Consider the following 14,724-nt stretch of genomic DNA (forward strand, 5'->3'; position numbering starts at 1 on the left):
TTCTTTAATATCGCTTATTTCAGTTGCAAGGTCATCCAATTTACTCGATACTTGCTCAGCGAAGCTCTCGAGTTTAGATTTCAGGGCTCCAATTTTGAACTCAGAATTGTAACTCGTCGGACAAATGACAACCACACGGGATAAAAGACTGTGACGCTGTATGCAAATTTATTTCTTTAATATGCAAATCTCAGCTTGTTGACAAGTTTGTGCTCGTTTCGTCTCTTGGACTTTGAACTTCAAGATTTAAAACTTTATTTTGGACGCCCTCCTTAGTTTGTACTCCTCGGCCTTTTCCCTTTAGTCTGCATGTCATAACCCTCACACTCTACAGCATCAGATGATATATCTTTACTATTTATCTCTCTGTCTCTGTAGAAGTTTGGCTGAACATAGCTAGATCAGTCTCTATAGAATTGCTACTTCATTGCCGTACGGTCATTCTCAGCAAGCTTTTGATTTGTATAAGAGTATATTCTTTGGATGAGTTCGTCTCCATTCTCACCTTTGAAATGTTTATTTAATAAACATTTTGGCTTTTGCTATGCCATGTAACTGACAACATCTCGCAACTGCCAAGTTCCCACACTCGGTGAATGCCAAGATGTCCTTTCTTCGCTCATTTCGGTTAGCACCATTGATTTATGGTCTTCCAATGATCCTGACCACTTCAATTTACCTTTTTAAGTTAAACGTAGGTGTATATAATGTATTGAAGGCTATAGAACACATATTTCAACGCGATATTTGTATCGATTTTTTGGGGTTAAAATGCGGACACGGATGCGGAACGGATCGACGGAACAGGACGTATAGGGTCAAAATGCGGAACGGATAATAGGTTAAAATGCGGAACGGATATGGGGTTCGTTCTGGTTACGCCCCTGTGCATGTAAAATCAATCAATCCAGTGAGCAATTATCCATTAAAGAAAAAAAAAATGGATTGATTGATCATTATTAAAGCTACAAGTTTGTAATGAGCAATGCTATCACATATCCGAGTACTGCATGTATGTGAAGTTAATTCGAGAGCCCTAAACAAAAACAAAAACAAAAACACTACACCTAGGCAAACAGAAAGAGCTTTTTGGATAGTATTTCATATACTTTATTTGGATTGAATACTGTATTTGGATAGGGAACAAAGGAGCTGCTGCACGCATGTATTCCTTGTTTAATTTGTCAGACTATTATATACGCTTTGTTTGAAAATTAAGGAAAGTATAGTAACCATGACGTATTTTTCTTACCCAATTAGTATAAAACTTTGGATAGAATTCATAATAATGCCGTTTAGGGCCACCGGTTCTCAGAAAAGTGGAATAGTTTGTTTGATACGACAGAGCGAAGGTACAAGAATGAAATACACATATCAAATAAATGTATTATAGAATATCGACATAAATACTTGGAGAACATAACCAATAACATTCTTTCATAACATGTTTTCGTTTAGAACAGTTGATACTGACATCAGCTATTTTGCAAGTCAAGTGATCAAGTTCATAATGTTTGCGAAACAAAGTTATGTTTTATTGCAGTGCAAACTTTAACTATTTGCTTACACAGGCATATAAGTTTAAGTATCCTACCACCTGCTAGTCAACAAACATGGAACATGCTCTATAGTATATACAGGAATGTACAAAATCGTGCGCGTAAATATATGTATCCTTATTTACAACCGATCAGGTGATGAATTAAAAGTGATAAAAGAAAATCTTTGTACGCATTATGTCTCTATATAGAACTGTTGCGAAAAAATTGAAGTTTAAAAATTGTGCAGTTTTCATGTGTTTCGACTTGTCGCATGCATGATTTTGGTGTTTAATTTGAATGCCTTAAATGTTTGCAACTAAGAATTCTGTGCGCTTTAACAATAACATTAAGATATTATATTTTCCTAATTTAGTATAATATACTCGTGCCAAATCCAAAAATTCAGAAAATGTACAGGAAATGTAGGAAGACGGCCCCTAAGATCCATACCAGGTATTTGTCGTGGATGATGAAGACGAGGTGCATCTATATTCGGTATTCCAACACTCATATCCACCAAGATTTTCCTCACACTCGGGGTACCCATTGGGATATTGCCAGTCGCAGCTGTACCTTGCATTCCTATTTGGACTTGTAAAGATATTCCATGTGGACGTTTGCACCATAGCAAGCGTGCAGTCTGCGCATGATCCTCCACGTATGTTTAAGTACTCCACCAATATGCATTTTTGATCAGTATTATCAATATTATAGGTCAGAAAGTCAACCACGCTGGTTTTGAGGCGGACGTAATCAACCATGTCTTCAATAGACTGACTATCGTAATTACACGTCACACGGAAGTGGGTTGAGTTCTCCTGAATACTACTAAATCTTGCTTTAGACAAACGATAATCCTGCCAATTCTCAGGATTTTTTATATTTCTTGGATTATCCACAAATAACTGTTTTTTCTGATAATGCGGCAAAATATTTCCCAAGGAAAAGGACTGAACAAGGGTCCACACTTTGCCATCATGCAAATTAAAATCACAGTAAGCAGGGAAGCTTTGGTTAAAGTTATCAAACAATGTGTACACTCCAGATTGACTACCAGGATTCGCATCATATATCGTTCGGCAGCTCTTCGGGCCAATTTCGCAATGTTCTCCTTTAATTGCGAGATGTTGAGGACAAATACAGCGATATCGTTTTGTTGAGGACGTGGGACATTGTTCAATGCAAGTTCCTCCATTTAAACATGGGCTACCTGTACTACAACAGCTTTGTCTTTGTGTGCAGCTCCCACTTGTGGCGCCCTAAAAATACGCGAATTATAAATTACATGCCTGCTTTTAAATGTTCTAACTTAAGATGGGAAATACCGAACAATTACAAGTCTACGCCGGCCAAATTGTGCAAGTTCGGATGGGATGTCTCGAAATATAATGATTTGCTTTTATTCAGACGGTAAAATACGGTAATTAGTGATTTTTTATCCTTTCGCGATATACATGGATTTTGAGACGAATAGAAGGACTGCATTTAATTCAATCTGATGAAAATAACATTTTTGTCTATGGAAGGACTGAGGCTAGAGAAAACAGACTCAGAGTAGTTTTATCTTTTCTTTGTTTTTGAACTTTTGTGTACAGCGTAGGAAAAGTCTCTGCAATATAGTCGCCTATGCAGATGCACTCCTCAGTTGGATTCAATTAAGTCTCTGATTGGCTAACAGCCATGTGTGAAATCGTTATGTCCAGCGAGTGACGTCATAACGTAAGCCACGACTTTTTCTGCCGGCTATTACGTCATAACGTGTGATAAATAGTTGTATTTCATTGTTATGACGACACACCGATGGCAAAGACATGAACGTCCCAAAAGAGCGGGAGTGTAAAACAACTGATATGTGAGACGAACAAAGTTGCAATGTTCATTTTTTTGAATAAATAATAAAGCAATCATTGAAGTGGGTTGTTAGACTAACGAGAAAACTTCGGCTTGATAGTTCTTCATATCACGTTTATAAACCGCAAAAATAGTTCTCGTCACTACAGTTACCTTTAGTTAGAACAAAAAGTAATTAAATCACCCCTTTCTGAAAATGAAACAGGCCTAAGTGTGTCATAAAACAGGCCTAGATGTGTTTTTTTTCTTATTTTTAGACAATCAGTTTGCTAACCGAATTCTGTGTCTTCCATGACAATTCATAATAGGAACAGTCTGCGTTGTCACTTAATGCTTTATTCTCTTGATTACCGGAGTTTAACTGGCAGGTCTTCCCGCAGACATTAATCGATTTGCACTGACAATTCTCCACACATTTTCCAAAACACCCTATTGCTGTCTCCGACGTTGTGTTGACCACTACAAGGCCTTCTATTTGGCTTTTTTCTCGCTTTCCATCAGGAAAATTAACTTGTGGTGTCAGTTTGCATGTGGAGTTTACAACAGAAATGTAGAAACTTTCCAAAATGTAAATCAGGAAACAATGTTGAATATGCAGTTTCATTCTTCTTCGCTAAATCTCTATAAATGTAGATACATAAATAAACGACGAAAAACAACGAAAAAATTAAAATTATAAATACATATCAATATATTATACACTCCATTGAATATACTCGTGAACATGTTATTCGAACAAGACCTTGAAAGAAAAGAAAAGAAAAGAAAGGAACAAATCTCAACAAAAGTAATAAAATACGACGAATCAAAGGACTGCATGCACGTATTTGATTATTTCTGGATAACGTCTTCTTTTATTTTCATTTTTTTAGTGCTAGATGAGAGTTGTTTTCTGATTAAAAATAATGAATATCTGTTTAAAACTGTACCTGATGCGGTTTTCAAATATGGAGAACTCTGGTGACTGGTTTTAGTCTGAAGTTGATGTTGAATGTATACTGATGCTACGGTGACTGTTGCTCAGGCAGTATGTAATATGATGTTTCATCTCTATAACTGAATGAATCTATATACTGGTGGAGAATTTGTGAATATTCATTTTTCTTTAACCTGATGGATATTTACATGTCTACCTGCTATTGCGGTTAGATCGAAACGTCCACCAGTCTTCTCGACGTCTTTAGTTTTTGTTACTAACAACTAAATGGCGTGAGAAAATCCGAATGCGAAGAACGAAAGTAAACGTTTTGGCCTTGCTTGTATACACGTCACTCTAAGGTCTTTACTGTACAGTGTTTAAAAACAACAACGAACAACATGAATTACGCATTCGAACGAGCAAATTGGAGGGGGGGGGGGGGGTGCATACATTGACATTGACTTTGGTTAGGTATGACTCAGTTGTTGATGTCTGGAAGCAAACTAACAGGTTTTTTATGTATGAATAATTAGTTTATAAAGAAATTTAATTGAAAATAAAATAATTATAATCAAGTATACCCATGCAAGCGTATACTTTAATAATGCGTTAATAATAATTTTATCCCAAAGGCCATTCACATTGTAAAAAGTAGCTACTATAGCGTCTTATTGTTCCCTTTTTTTGCTGTCTTTTAACTTTAGAGAGATTATAGTAGAAATTTATACATTCTACACATAAATATTAATCTATACATCTTCACATATACCTTTCAGAATACGATGCATTGAGAATATCCACATCGCTATCACTATCGACAATGTTTATCGTAGATTTCTCGGTGCTTGCTGTCGAACTATACGGCCACAACCTACGCCCAAAAATACCGTTTCTAATTCATGTTATTCGGGATCAAATTCCTGCAGAATGTAATTCGAAACAAATCGTAAAATAAAAGATGTCATGTTGGATGTGGTTGACTGGCAGATCTTGGCACACTTTGAACTTAAACAAGACGCCTGTTCTGGCGTTAACTCCGGCGTGCCGCGCACGTGCCAGTCTTCAATATAAAGCTTCTGAACATAAACAATACAGTTCATACTCATTTAGATGCCTTGCGAACCTAAATGTTGTTCGATCGCGACATTCAGAAGCACATCGTACAAAGTATAGAAAGTATAGAAGTATAGAAGTTCGTACAACGTACAGAAGCACATCGCACAAAGTATAGAAGTTCACAAATGTAAATAAACCGCATGATACGTTCATTTTGTCTTACACTTTGGAATTCGCGCTTATAAAATCTTCAATCCTGTGCAAACTGTGATGTGTCAAGGCGCCCATACACGACCACATCTTCTTAAACGGCGAAATAGCAGCGCGATATTATTAAAGTAGGACCTGAATCTATATGTATTAAATATATTCTTACCCCAATTAATCGAACAGCATCAAAAGAACGGTTTATTTTTTCTCTTGGATGAATTTCCGTATCATTCGAGCGAAATCAAATCGTGCATCGGAAATTTAGATTTCGAGCTGTGCACCACAACTCTTGGGAGACAAAAAAAAACAACAAAAACAAAAACAAAATTTTCGTCTAAATAATAATTACGTACATCGATTAATTCCTTTCTTTGTTTGCCGTATTTCCATAATATTTTTAGCCAGCAAGTCCAAAATTAACCCAGCTTGCGTGAGAAATTACCTCGAACTAAGGATGGACGAAATTTCAACGAGATTTCTTTGGATTACCAATTTTCGACATGTTCATATGGCCCTTCGTCTCTCGCTTTAGTTTCTAAATTTCTATCCGCAAAATATCCCCGCCCGCCATATTTGCCCGAAAAGTGGCTGGGGATAAACGCCTTTCGAACAATCGGCTCCTGGGCGCTTACATAATGTAAAACAACCTGATAATAATAGACGGAGTAGAATCGCGGCACGCGCGCGCCACGAGAACGATCGAAAACGTTTCTGGGCAGCCGCCTATATGATTAAACCAGAGTAACGATTATTGCGATGGATTATAATATACCTGATTGCCGTAAACGTATGTTAACTCAATTCATTGAGCATAACTTAACTAGGTGTAGCTCAAGGGACGTATGCCTCTCACTCACACTTTACTCTGGAACGTCTGTATTCTAAGAGCTCACTCACACTCAAACTCATTGAGTGGGAGATCTCAATCTTCTCATAACTTTTCCATGGCGGTATTTTCAGTCCAATAATAGCTTGATTTTTAATGTTTACCTTCAATTATTCCATGCATTAACGAAGAAATAACTTTCTCATTCATCAGTAATGACAGACGTTACACTCAATGAGTGTGAACGAGCTTTCTCAATAGACGAAAACCTGAGCTACACCTGCGTGTGTGAGCGGTGTTTTTGAACAATTGGAGTGTGAGTGTAGCATTATACCACGGCCTAAGATCGATTTAGTTATAATAATCGAATTTCCGCATAATTTACTCTTTCCAAACCTAAGTTTTGATTTGTACTTGTATTTCTGTAAGTTTTATACGGTTTTATTTGTTAGTTTTCGTGTTATTATATAATGTACCCCTTGTTCTGGGTTTGGTAATGAATTTATGGAAAGGTCTTGCGTAATGAATAGAAAGAGGTCTGCATGGGTATATACAATAAGAATAATAACATTATAAAATACCATAATTTCAAATATTTTCAGTGAGTAGATTAAAGTTTTTGGACATTTTTTTTGAAATTCATAATCAATATTATTCATCGTCATGCAGGTATTCTCAGTTTAAAATTGCTGCAGTAATTTTTCACTAACGGCAGGATCTTTCTTTCTTATGAATACTAATCGTCAACCTCCTAAATTGGCAAAAATGTTTCATTCCATTGATATGCAAACGACTAAATTTCACCAATTCACCCCATGCCAACAATTTTCCATGGTTACCAGTAACGTAAAGAATAAAAATTCCTTATCGGCAGGGTATAACTTTATCACTATATGAAAATTTAATAACACTGATTTAAATTGAGTAGGCCGATCTTTCGCTTCTCGATACTCCCGACAGACTCCTATGAAACGATTTAGAAAAGGTAAGTGTTTTTTCTATTTCACTTTTAGTCTACTTAGTTTACTTAGAAAATCATAGCAAACCAGTTTAACTGAAAAATTTCACTTTCCTGGTTGTAATATGTGTCCATCGCGCCTACTATAGCTTCCGTCTGTTTGATGTTAGTATTGAATCAAATTGACACATGTAATATCCTAAGCTGCTTTTTATTTCTCCTACGTGTTTTGCCTCAGTTATCTGCAATCAACTGAAGACAGCGAAGTGCAATACATCAACATTTGACTACCGGGAAAATTTACGATGCTCAAAATGCGTTATATTGTAATTATAATTGGATTTTCTGCTACTAACATTCGAGTTGTCATTGAACTTAAGTAAATGGAAGAATGGCGGGAAAATTATTATCAGGAGACCAGACAAACTTCAAAGTATCTGTTTACCTGAGCTAGCACGGCTTTACCGAGCACAAATTTTCTGCATAATTATCCGCACAATTTACAGCATAATATTTAAATAGTATGGTTTAAAAATTCAAAATTTTGATGCCATTAAGCCGGTGAAATTGACTTATTATGAACTTTGACTTATTTTCATTTTATCTTGCATAATGCCGTGATGTCTTTATTTGCGTCAATGTAAGGCAACTTGCACTAGCACGTAAAACCGAGAAAAGCGGCTCCCTGTTATCTCAACTTAAGGCCAGTTTTTTACTTCCTGTGTCATTTACATTCCAAAAACATATTCACTTTCAAAAATACTACGTGCTCTTTTACGGTGGCGTTTCAGTGCCCTTTGTTAATTTTTAAGTATTTTTAGAAACTATGTCAAGTTAATTCTATACATTACCCAAATATGGATTCTATGTGGCCTTAGCTCTCACATTTTTGAACTTATACTTAATTTGCTACTGTAGAATATAGGCGTTTCTGCGATCTGCATGGGGGGCATTTTAACATAATTTTTCAATAATAATGAGCAACATAAATCTTCATTAGTTGATGCTTGCCATCGTTCACATGTGCATGCCGCTGATCTAATAATACACTGGATAAAGCAACTGTCCACAAGGAAGCCAGAATTAATGAATCTCCAGAGCTCTCATTGGAATAGTTAATTTATTACGTGATCGACCAGAAAGAGTGTTTCTGTGTATACCTCTGTATGTTCATGGTACGGTTCTAGTTTGCATCAGGGGCCGGTTGTACCAAGCCCGTTTAGCTTAAACGGTGGATAAGTTCAAAATAGAAAGCGAGTCTATCTTTTTATTCAACAAGCTAACTAAATGTTTTTAACCTTAATACAAACTTGAAGATACTGTTTACAACTACATATTTAATGCATAATATTCAAGCCCCGTTTACACTACAGTCAATTTATCGGCACGGCACGGCTAAAATTGGTACCCGTACCCAATTTTATTAGTGTTCAGGCTACCAAAACAAAGGCCGAGCATAGATAAAACGGGCACGGGTACCTATTTTAGCCGTGCCGTGCCATTAAATCGAGTGTAGTGTAAACGGGGCTTCAAGTTCACTCATTCAAGGGAGATGTAAGAGTGTTATTTAATTTTGACTTATCCACCGTTTAAGCTAAACGGGCTTGATACAACCGGCCCCAGGTTTACTGCATGGATTAATAATAGTGTCAACGGTGTTGATCATGAGCTCAATCTTCGTAGGTTAGTAAGATCAAGTGATGTATACTCAGAGAAGTTAACTTTTAAAAATTTACGACAATTTACGGAAAATAGCTGACAGTTTTGGCAATTTCCTTTGATTTTTACGATTTGAACGGCATTTGTTCTGTTATCTTAATGCTAACCGTCGAAACTCTCTTAACGTCATATGGGAAAAGTATATTTAATATTTTGAAAGTAATTTGGCCATCGAAAGAGACAAACAACAGTCATTTCTGCACCCAACAGGGAGAAAGCAAGAAATGCAATTTAATATTCTATGATCTTTCGACGATTAATTCATGTGAGGTATGAATCACACTACCAGTGCCTGGCGCTAACTAAATGAGCTTCAGTATTTATACCATTTATATTATTTATAGAAATAAGAGCGATGATTCTCAAGACAAATAAGTTGTTTCTATGCTGTTTAATAATATTGACCGTAGGTAAGTGAAACCAATTGATTTCAACGTATTTGGCAGTTATAATTAAGTCTACTTTTCATATTCGATCTGATGATTTTGTTAAGTTGGGAGTCTCTACACGTGATAATATTAAATCGATTTACATGTATAAAATAATTAGTGATCTTACTGCTCTAAATTTAAAACATTTATTTCGACGATGCTATGAGGGCGATTCCCCCTATATGATCTTCGAAATCGTAAAACGGATTTAATATTACCAAAACCTACGAAATAATTTCCGAAAAGAACTTTCAAATACAATGGAGCTTTCCATTGAAAAAATCAACCTTTTGAGGCAAAAACTGCCGATTCTATTCAATCATTAAGGTGGATAATAAAATCTATTTTGAAGTGAAGCTGACCTGTCCTCATTGTCATATCGTTCTTTGCCTATTGCCTGTTCGTTGTATAATCTGTTTGTTATCATTGTACAGTATGTTCTACGTAATCATTTGCTTGTATATATATAAGCCCCTCGTGAAAAACAGCAAGGCTGATCAGGCTAGCGTCTTTAAATAAAGTATTATGTATGTATGTATGTATGAATCCGCTTAGAAGAGATTAAACAGGCTGCGATATGACTTTGAGGTATTGAAAATTGAAATGAGTGCATAACAAGATCCTGGCAGTCTTGTAGTCCTCCCAACGATACGATTTGCTTGTTTAGCTTTAGAAAGACATAATTATTTCAATATCTCAAAATGACTTCATGCTTCGTCGTTATGATTGCTTTCCAAATAAATCAATCAGACATCAGACGAATATATGAATATACACCCCCTCAAATTAAGTTCTATAGTTCCTGCTCTGTTAGCCACTAATTTTAGTTCCTGTATATAAGTAGGGGTTAAGTAATCAATTTATATGAAACAAGACGCCTGTTCTGGCGTTAACTCCGGCGCACGTGCCAGTCTTCAATATAGAGCTTCTGAACATAAACAATACAGTTCATATTCGCATTTAGATGCCTTGCGAACCTAAATGTTCGATCGCGAAATTCAGAAGCACATCGTACTTTAAAAAGTATAGAAGTTAAATCGTTCAAGAATGTAAATAAACGGTATGATACATTCGCTTTGTCTTACACTTTGCCTTTGGAATTCGCGCTTATATAGTTATATTAAATCTTCAATCCTGTGCAAACTACGACGAGTCAAAGCGCCCATACACGACCACATCATCTTGTTAAACGGCGAAATAGCAGCGATATTACTAAAATAGGACCAGAATCTACACGTATTAAATATATTCTTACCCCAATTCAGTCTAAACTTAATCGAAAAGCATGAAAAGAACGGTTTATTTGTTCCTCTTGGAGGAATTGCCGTATCATGCGAGCGAAATCGAATCGCGCATCGGAAAATTAGCCAAAGCTGTGCACCACAACTCTTGGGAGACAAGACTGGGACATAGATAAATACAATCACATACACATTTTAAATACTAGAATGTTTCGCGCCATTACAGACTTGCGACGACGAAAAATAATAAAAAAAAAACAAACAAGACGCCTGTTCTGGCGTTAACTCCGGCGCACGTGCCAGTCTTCAATATAGAGCTTCTGAACATAAACAATGCAGTTCATATTCGCATTTAGACGCCTTGCGAACCTAAATGTTCCATCGCGAAATTCAGAAGCACATCGTACTTTAAAAAGTATAGAAGTTCAACTGTTCAAAAATGTAAATAAACCGCATGATACATTCGCTTTGTCTTACACTTTGCTTTTGGCATTCGCGCTTATATATATTATATCTTCAATCCTGTGCAAACTACGACGAGTCAAAGCGCCCATACACGACCACATCATCTTGTTAAACGGCGAAATAGCAGCGATATTACTAAAATAGGACCAGAATCTACATGTATTAAATATATTCTTACCCCAATTCAGTCTAAACTTAATCGAAAAGCATGAAAAGAACGGTTTATTTGTTCCTCTTGGAGGAATTGCCGTATCATGCGAGCGAAATCGAATCGCGCATCGGAAAATTAGCCAAAGCTGTGCACCACAACTCTTGGGAGACAAGACTGGGACATAGATAAATCCAATCACATACACATTTTAAATACTAGAATGTTTCGCGCCATTACAGACTTGCGACGACGAAAAATAATAAAAAAAAAAATTAAAAAAAACAAAACAAAAACAAAACAAAACTGAGGCGAATTTTCAACTCCATCGCTGACGCCGGAGTAATAAAAAAAAAAAAAAAAAAAAAAAACAAAACCGAGGCGAATTTTCAACTCCGTCGCTGACGCCGGAGTAACTAATGCAAGTATATATAGCATGACTATATCACACAGCCTTGGACTAGAGGTACAGATCTAAATACTGTATAATCAAATTTCTGGTTTTGCTAGATAAATTATATTTGAAAGATCGAGATGTTTTTATGTTCTCTGATACAAAGCTTTTTATCCACAAAATAATACAATAAAAGCTAGAGTCATGCTGTGACCACAAAAATGTCTCAATTGAAAAGGGAAAACCCTCTAATCTGATAACTGTTGTAAGAACGATGGAACTAAGCTAAAAGTTACAGGAAATACGTGTTAAGCAAACGCGAAAAGCGGGGTATAACTCGGCGGATCGTTTCATGCACGGTAAACCTCGTTTCCATGTCATGCGTAGGCGCGGGTTACGCAATCGTTATATAGAATTTTACTTCTCATCTTGGCCTTGCATGGGTTCATAAACGGAATTAATTATCATTGTTGTAAGAAAGTCCTTCCATTCACAGCTGCTTATTCGACACCGAATGAGCAATTCTTAATCACGTAGCCTTAGAAGTTTGGTGAGCAAGAAGAGTTATACATGCTCAACAAAATATGACTTGCACAGAAGATTTTTGAAGCTTGCACACGGTAAAAACGAATCGTCTGAATTAATAACCTTGTGTATATTCAAAATGGCCATTTCACAGCGGTCAGATGTATATGATGAGCTTTCAAAACTCAAACGATGGCAGAAAGCGTATTTAGAAGAAAAATTGAAGAGTTTTCAAAAGTTTACTCTTTGATATAGCGATTTGAAGCTTCAAAGAACACAGAGAACATTTAGTGTTGGATCAGTACTGATCCGGCATTCTTGCTGCAATATAGTAACCATGCACCCCTGTGACTAGAGATTCGGGTTGAAGCTTCACAATTTCTGCGGTGTTTGCTTATTCAGTTATTGAAGTTTGATTTATACAAGCGATATTTGAGGACGTTAGGAAGTGTTATATTATTTATTCCGTAAACTGTACAATTTAAGTCAAAACAAAGTTTGCAGCTAAAGTGACACTTGAAGGCGTAGCCATGAAGCACTATAATTGGGGGGGGGCTTTCTTTTGTGGTATTCATGACTCTTTATGTTTTTATTTGGCAGACCCAATCCATTTTCGACGTAAGGAATGCAGGGTTGCAAAATTAGTCAAAAATTCTCCATAATCGTTGTTTTCTTTGTTTTAAACAAAGAAACAAAGGGCCGACTACAACAACGTTTGGATTCTTCTTTCAGTAATCTGGTGACCCGGAAGGAATGTAGTCCGTTGTTCAAAGAGCGATAATGCATTGCATTTTGTTGATAGGCTGCCCATATACAACATGAATCCCTCAGACGAATTTCATAATTCATACAACCTTTCAAGCTCATTATACCCGTCCTTTTTGATGGAATCTAATTTTGGATCGTCTTTTTTCAAGTGGAAAATGCGAATAACCAACTTCTTGTATAGGAGATGTATTTTACCAAACCACTGCAATGGATTCGGATGAAAACGTCGAGGTGGAACAATCATGGGAGCAACAGAAAATCATAAGTAAGGTCAACAATATCACATTGCAAGTTCTCTTGTTTTCTACGCAAATTAGCTTCTTCATGCAGTCTAGGCCTAAAAACGAGATAGTGGGAAAATTATACAGTATACTGTAAAGAAATAACTTAACCATGCGGTTGCGGTCGACCGATAGAAACCACAGACGACTGCATTGGTGCCCCTCACTTTCCCTCGCGCCTAAGTTGAATATGACGTTTGAAAATTAAATAGGCACGAATCCCAAGTACGGGCGGATGTAGTGCATGTTCATGCAACAGGGCACTGTGTTGAGTGTGTTCAGCATGTTTATGAAATAGTTTTGACTTTGGGCACCGGCTCGGGCATTCTTTATGGAACATTCGATGATTCAGCGAAATATTTTCCCAATCTATAAATAATGTAATTAAATGTAATTTCATAATTATATCAGAAGAAAAAGGAGGATTTATACAATGTATGTAAAGTTCTTTTAAGGACGCTAGCCCCGTTCAGAACCATTTTTACATCGTATTAGCTATTAGGTAATCAGTCTTCTTTAACTTTCTAAACATTGCTTGGCTCGTATCAATAGATCTGAAAAGGTTTCTTGAACAAGAAGACAAATCAAGCGACAAGTTAGTCGCACTTCTTGAACAACCAGTAAAGCAAATTCGGGTGAAAAGGAAAGATCCGGAAAACTCAGGAAGGGGATGTGGATACATTCCTTCAGGTAAATAAAAAGCGAAAAGTTCAATAATTTTACACAATAGTTAAATTCAACGAAAAACTTGGCCAATTGCCCACAACACATATTTATTCTTTTTCCTGGTCAAATTAACGTATTTATACTCAGGCGAGTGTTTGAATTATCCCATAGGGATAATTGAGTATTATTTCTATGAATTAATAATTCTGTGAATTGTATATTATTTCTATGTATTATCCTAACCAGGATTTTTCTGTTAGGTAGGCAATTGACCTTGTTCTGGTTAATTCAAATCTGACTAGAGTTCTTCTAAAGAAATTAATTAACTTCGTGAAACGAGTTTTATTCTGAGAATATCTTACTTTCCTTCTAAAAAATGGCTGTTTGGTAATTTTACACTCAAAAAGAGCCTCCCATAACTTAATGCTATATAGCCTCGATCGCTGGAATGTTAGAGTTTTGGCATGCATAGTTCAGTAGGACCTGCTCTTGTAGGAATGGCAAACTGCAAATAAAGTATCTGAACTTTTAATTTCACAATTGACTATTGAAATTGACTATCATAAAAGCATTAGAAAAAGTCATTCGCCTATAATTCTCGCTTCTAATTCACCTAATCTGCGGAGATTTTTTCTACCCAATGAACGTTTATCTTGTCAAAATCCACTCTCAAAGTTTTTTTTTCCTTCATTTGCAGATAACTGCGCAAGCTCCCCATGTAGCGC

The 14,724-nt window shown here is 36.3% G+C and overlaps 1 protein-coding gene across 1 annotated transcript; it reads right to left on the minus strand.

The window, feature by feature from the left end:
* Window positions 1–1,960: 1,960 nt before the first annotated feature.
* Window positions 1,961–3,996, minus strand: LOC114536808. Its single transcript, XM_028558151.1, has 2 exons — window positions 3,667–3,996; window positions 1,961–2,800 (listed from the first exon to the last, which is right to left on the minus strand). The coding sequence occupies exons 1-2, from the start codon at window positions 3,994–3,996 to the stop codon at window positions 1,979–1,981; spliced, it is 1,152 nt and encodes a 383-aa protein (XP_028413952.1). The 3' UTR covers window positions 1,961–1,978.
* Window positions 3,997–14,724: the final 10,728 nt, after the last annotated feature.

Source organism: Dendronephthya gigantea, unplaced genomic scaffold, assembly GCF_004324835.1.
Source record: "Dendronephthya gigantea isolate DGI-Jeju-01 unplaced genomic scaffold, DenGig_1.0 000147F, whole genome shotgun sequence".
NCBI lineage: Eukaryota > Metazoa > Cnidaria > Anthozoa > Malacalcyonacea > Nephtheidae > Dendronephthya > Dendronephthya gigantea.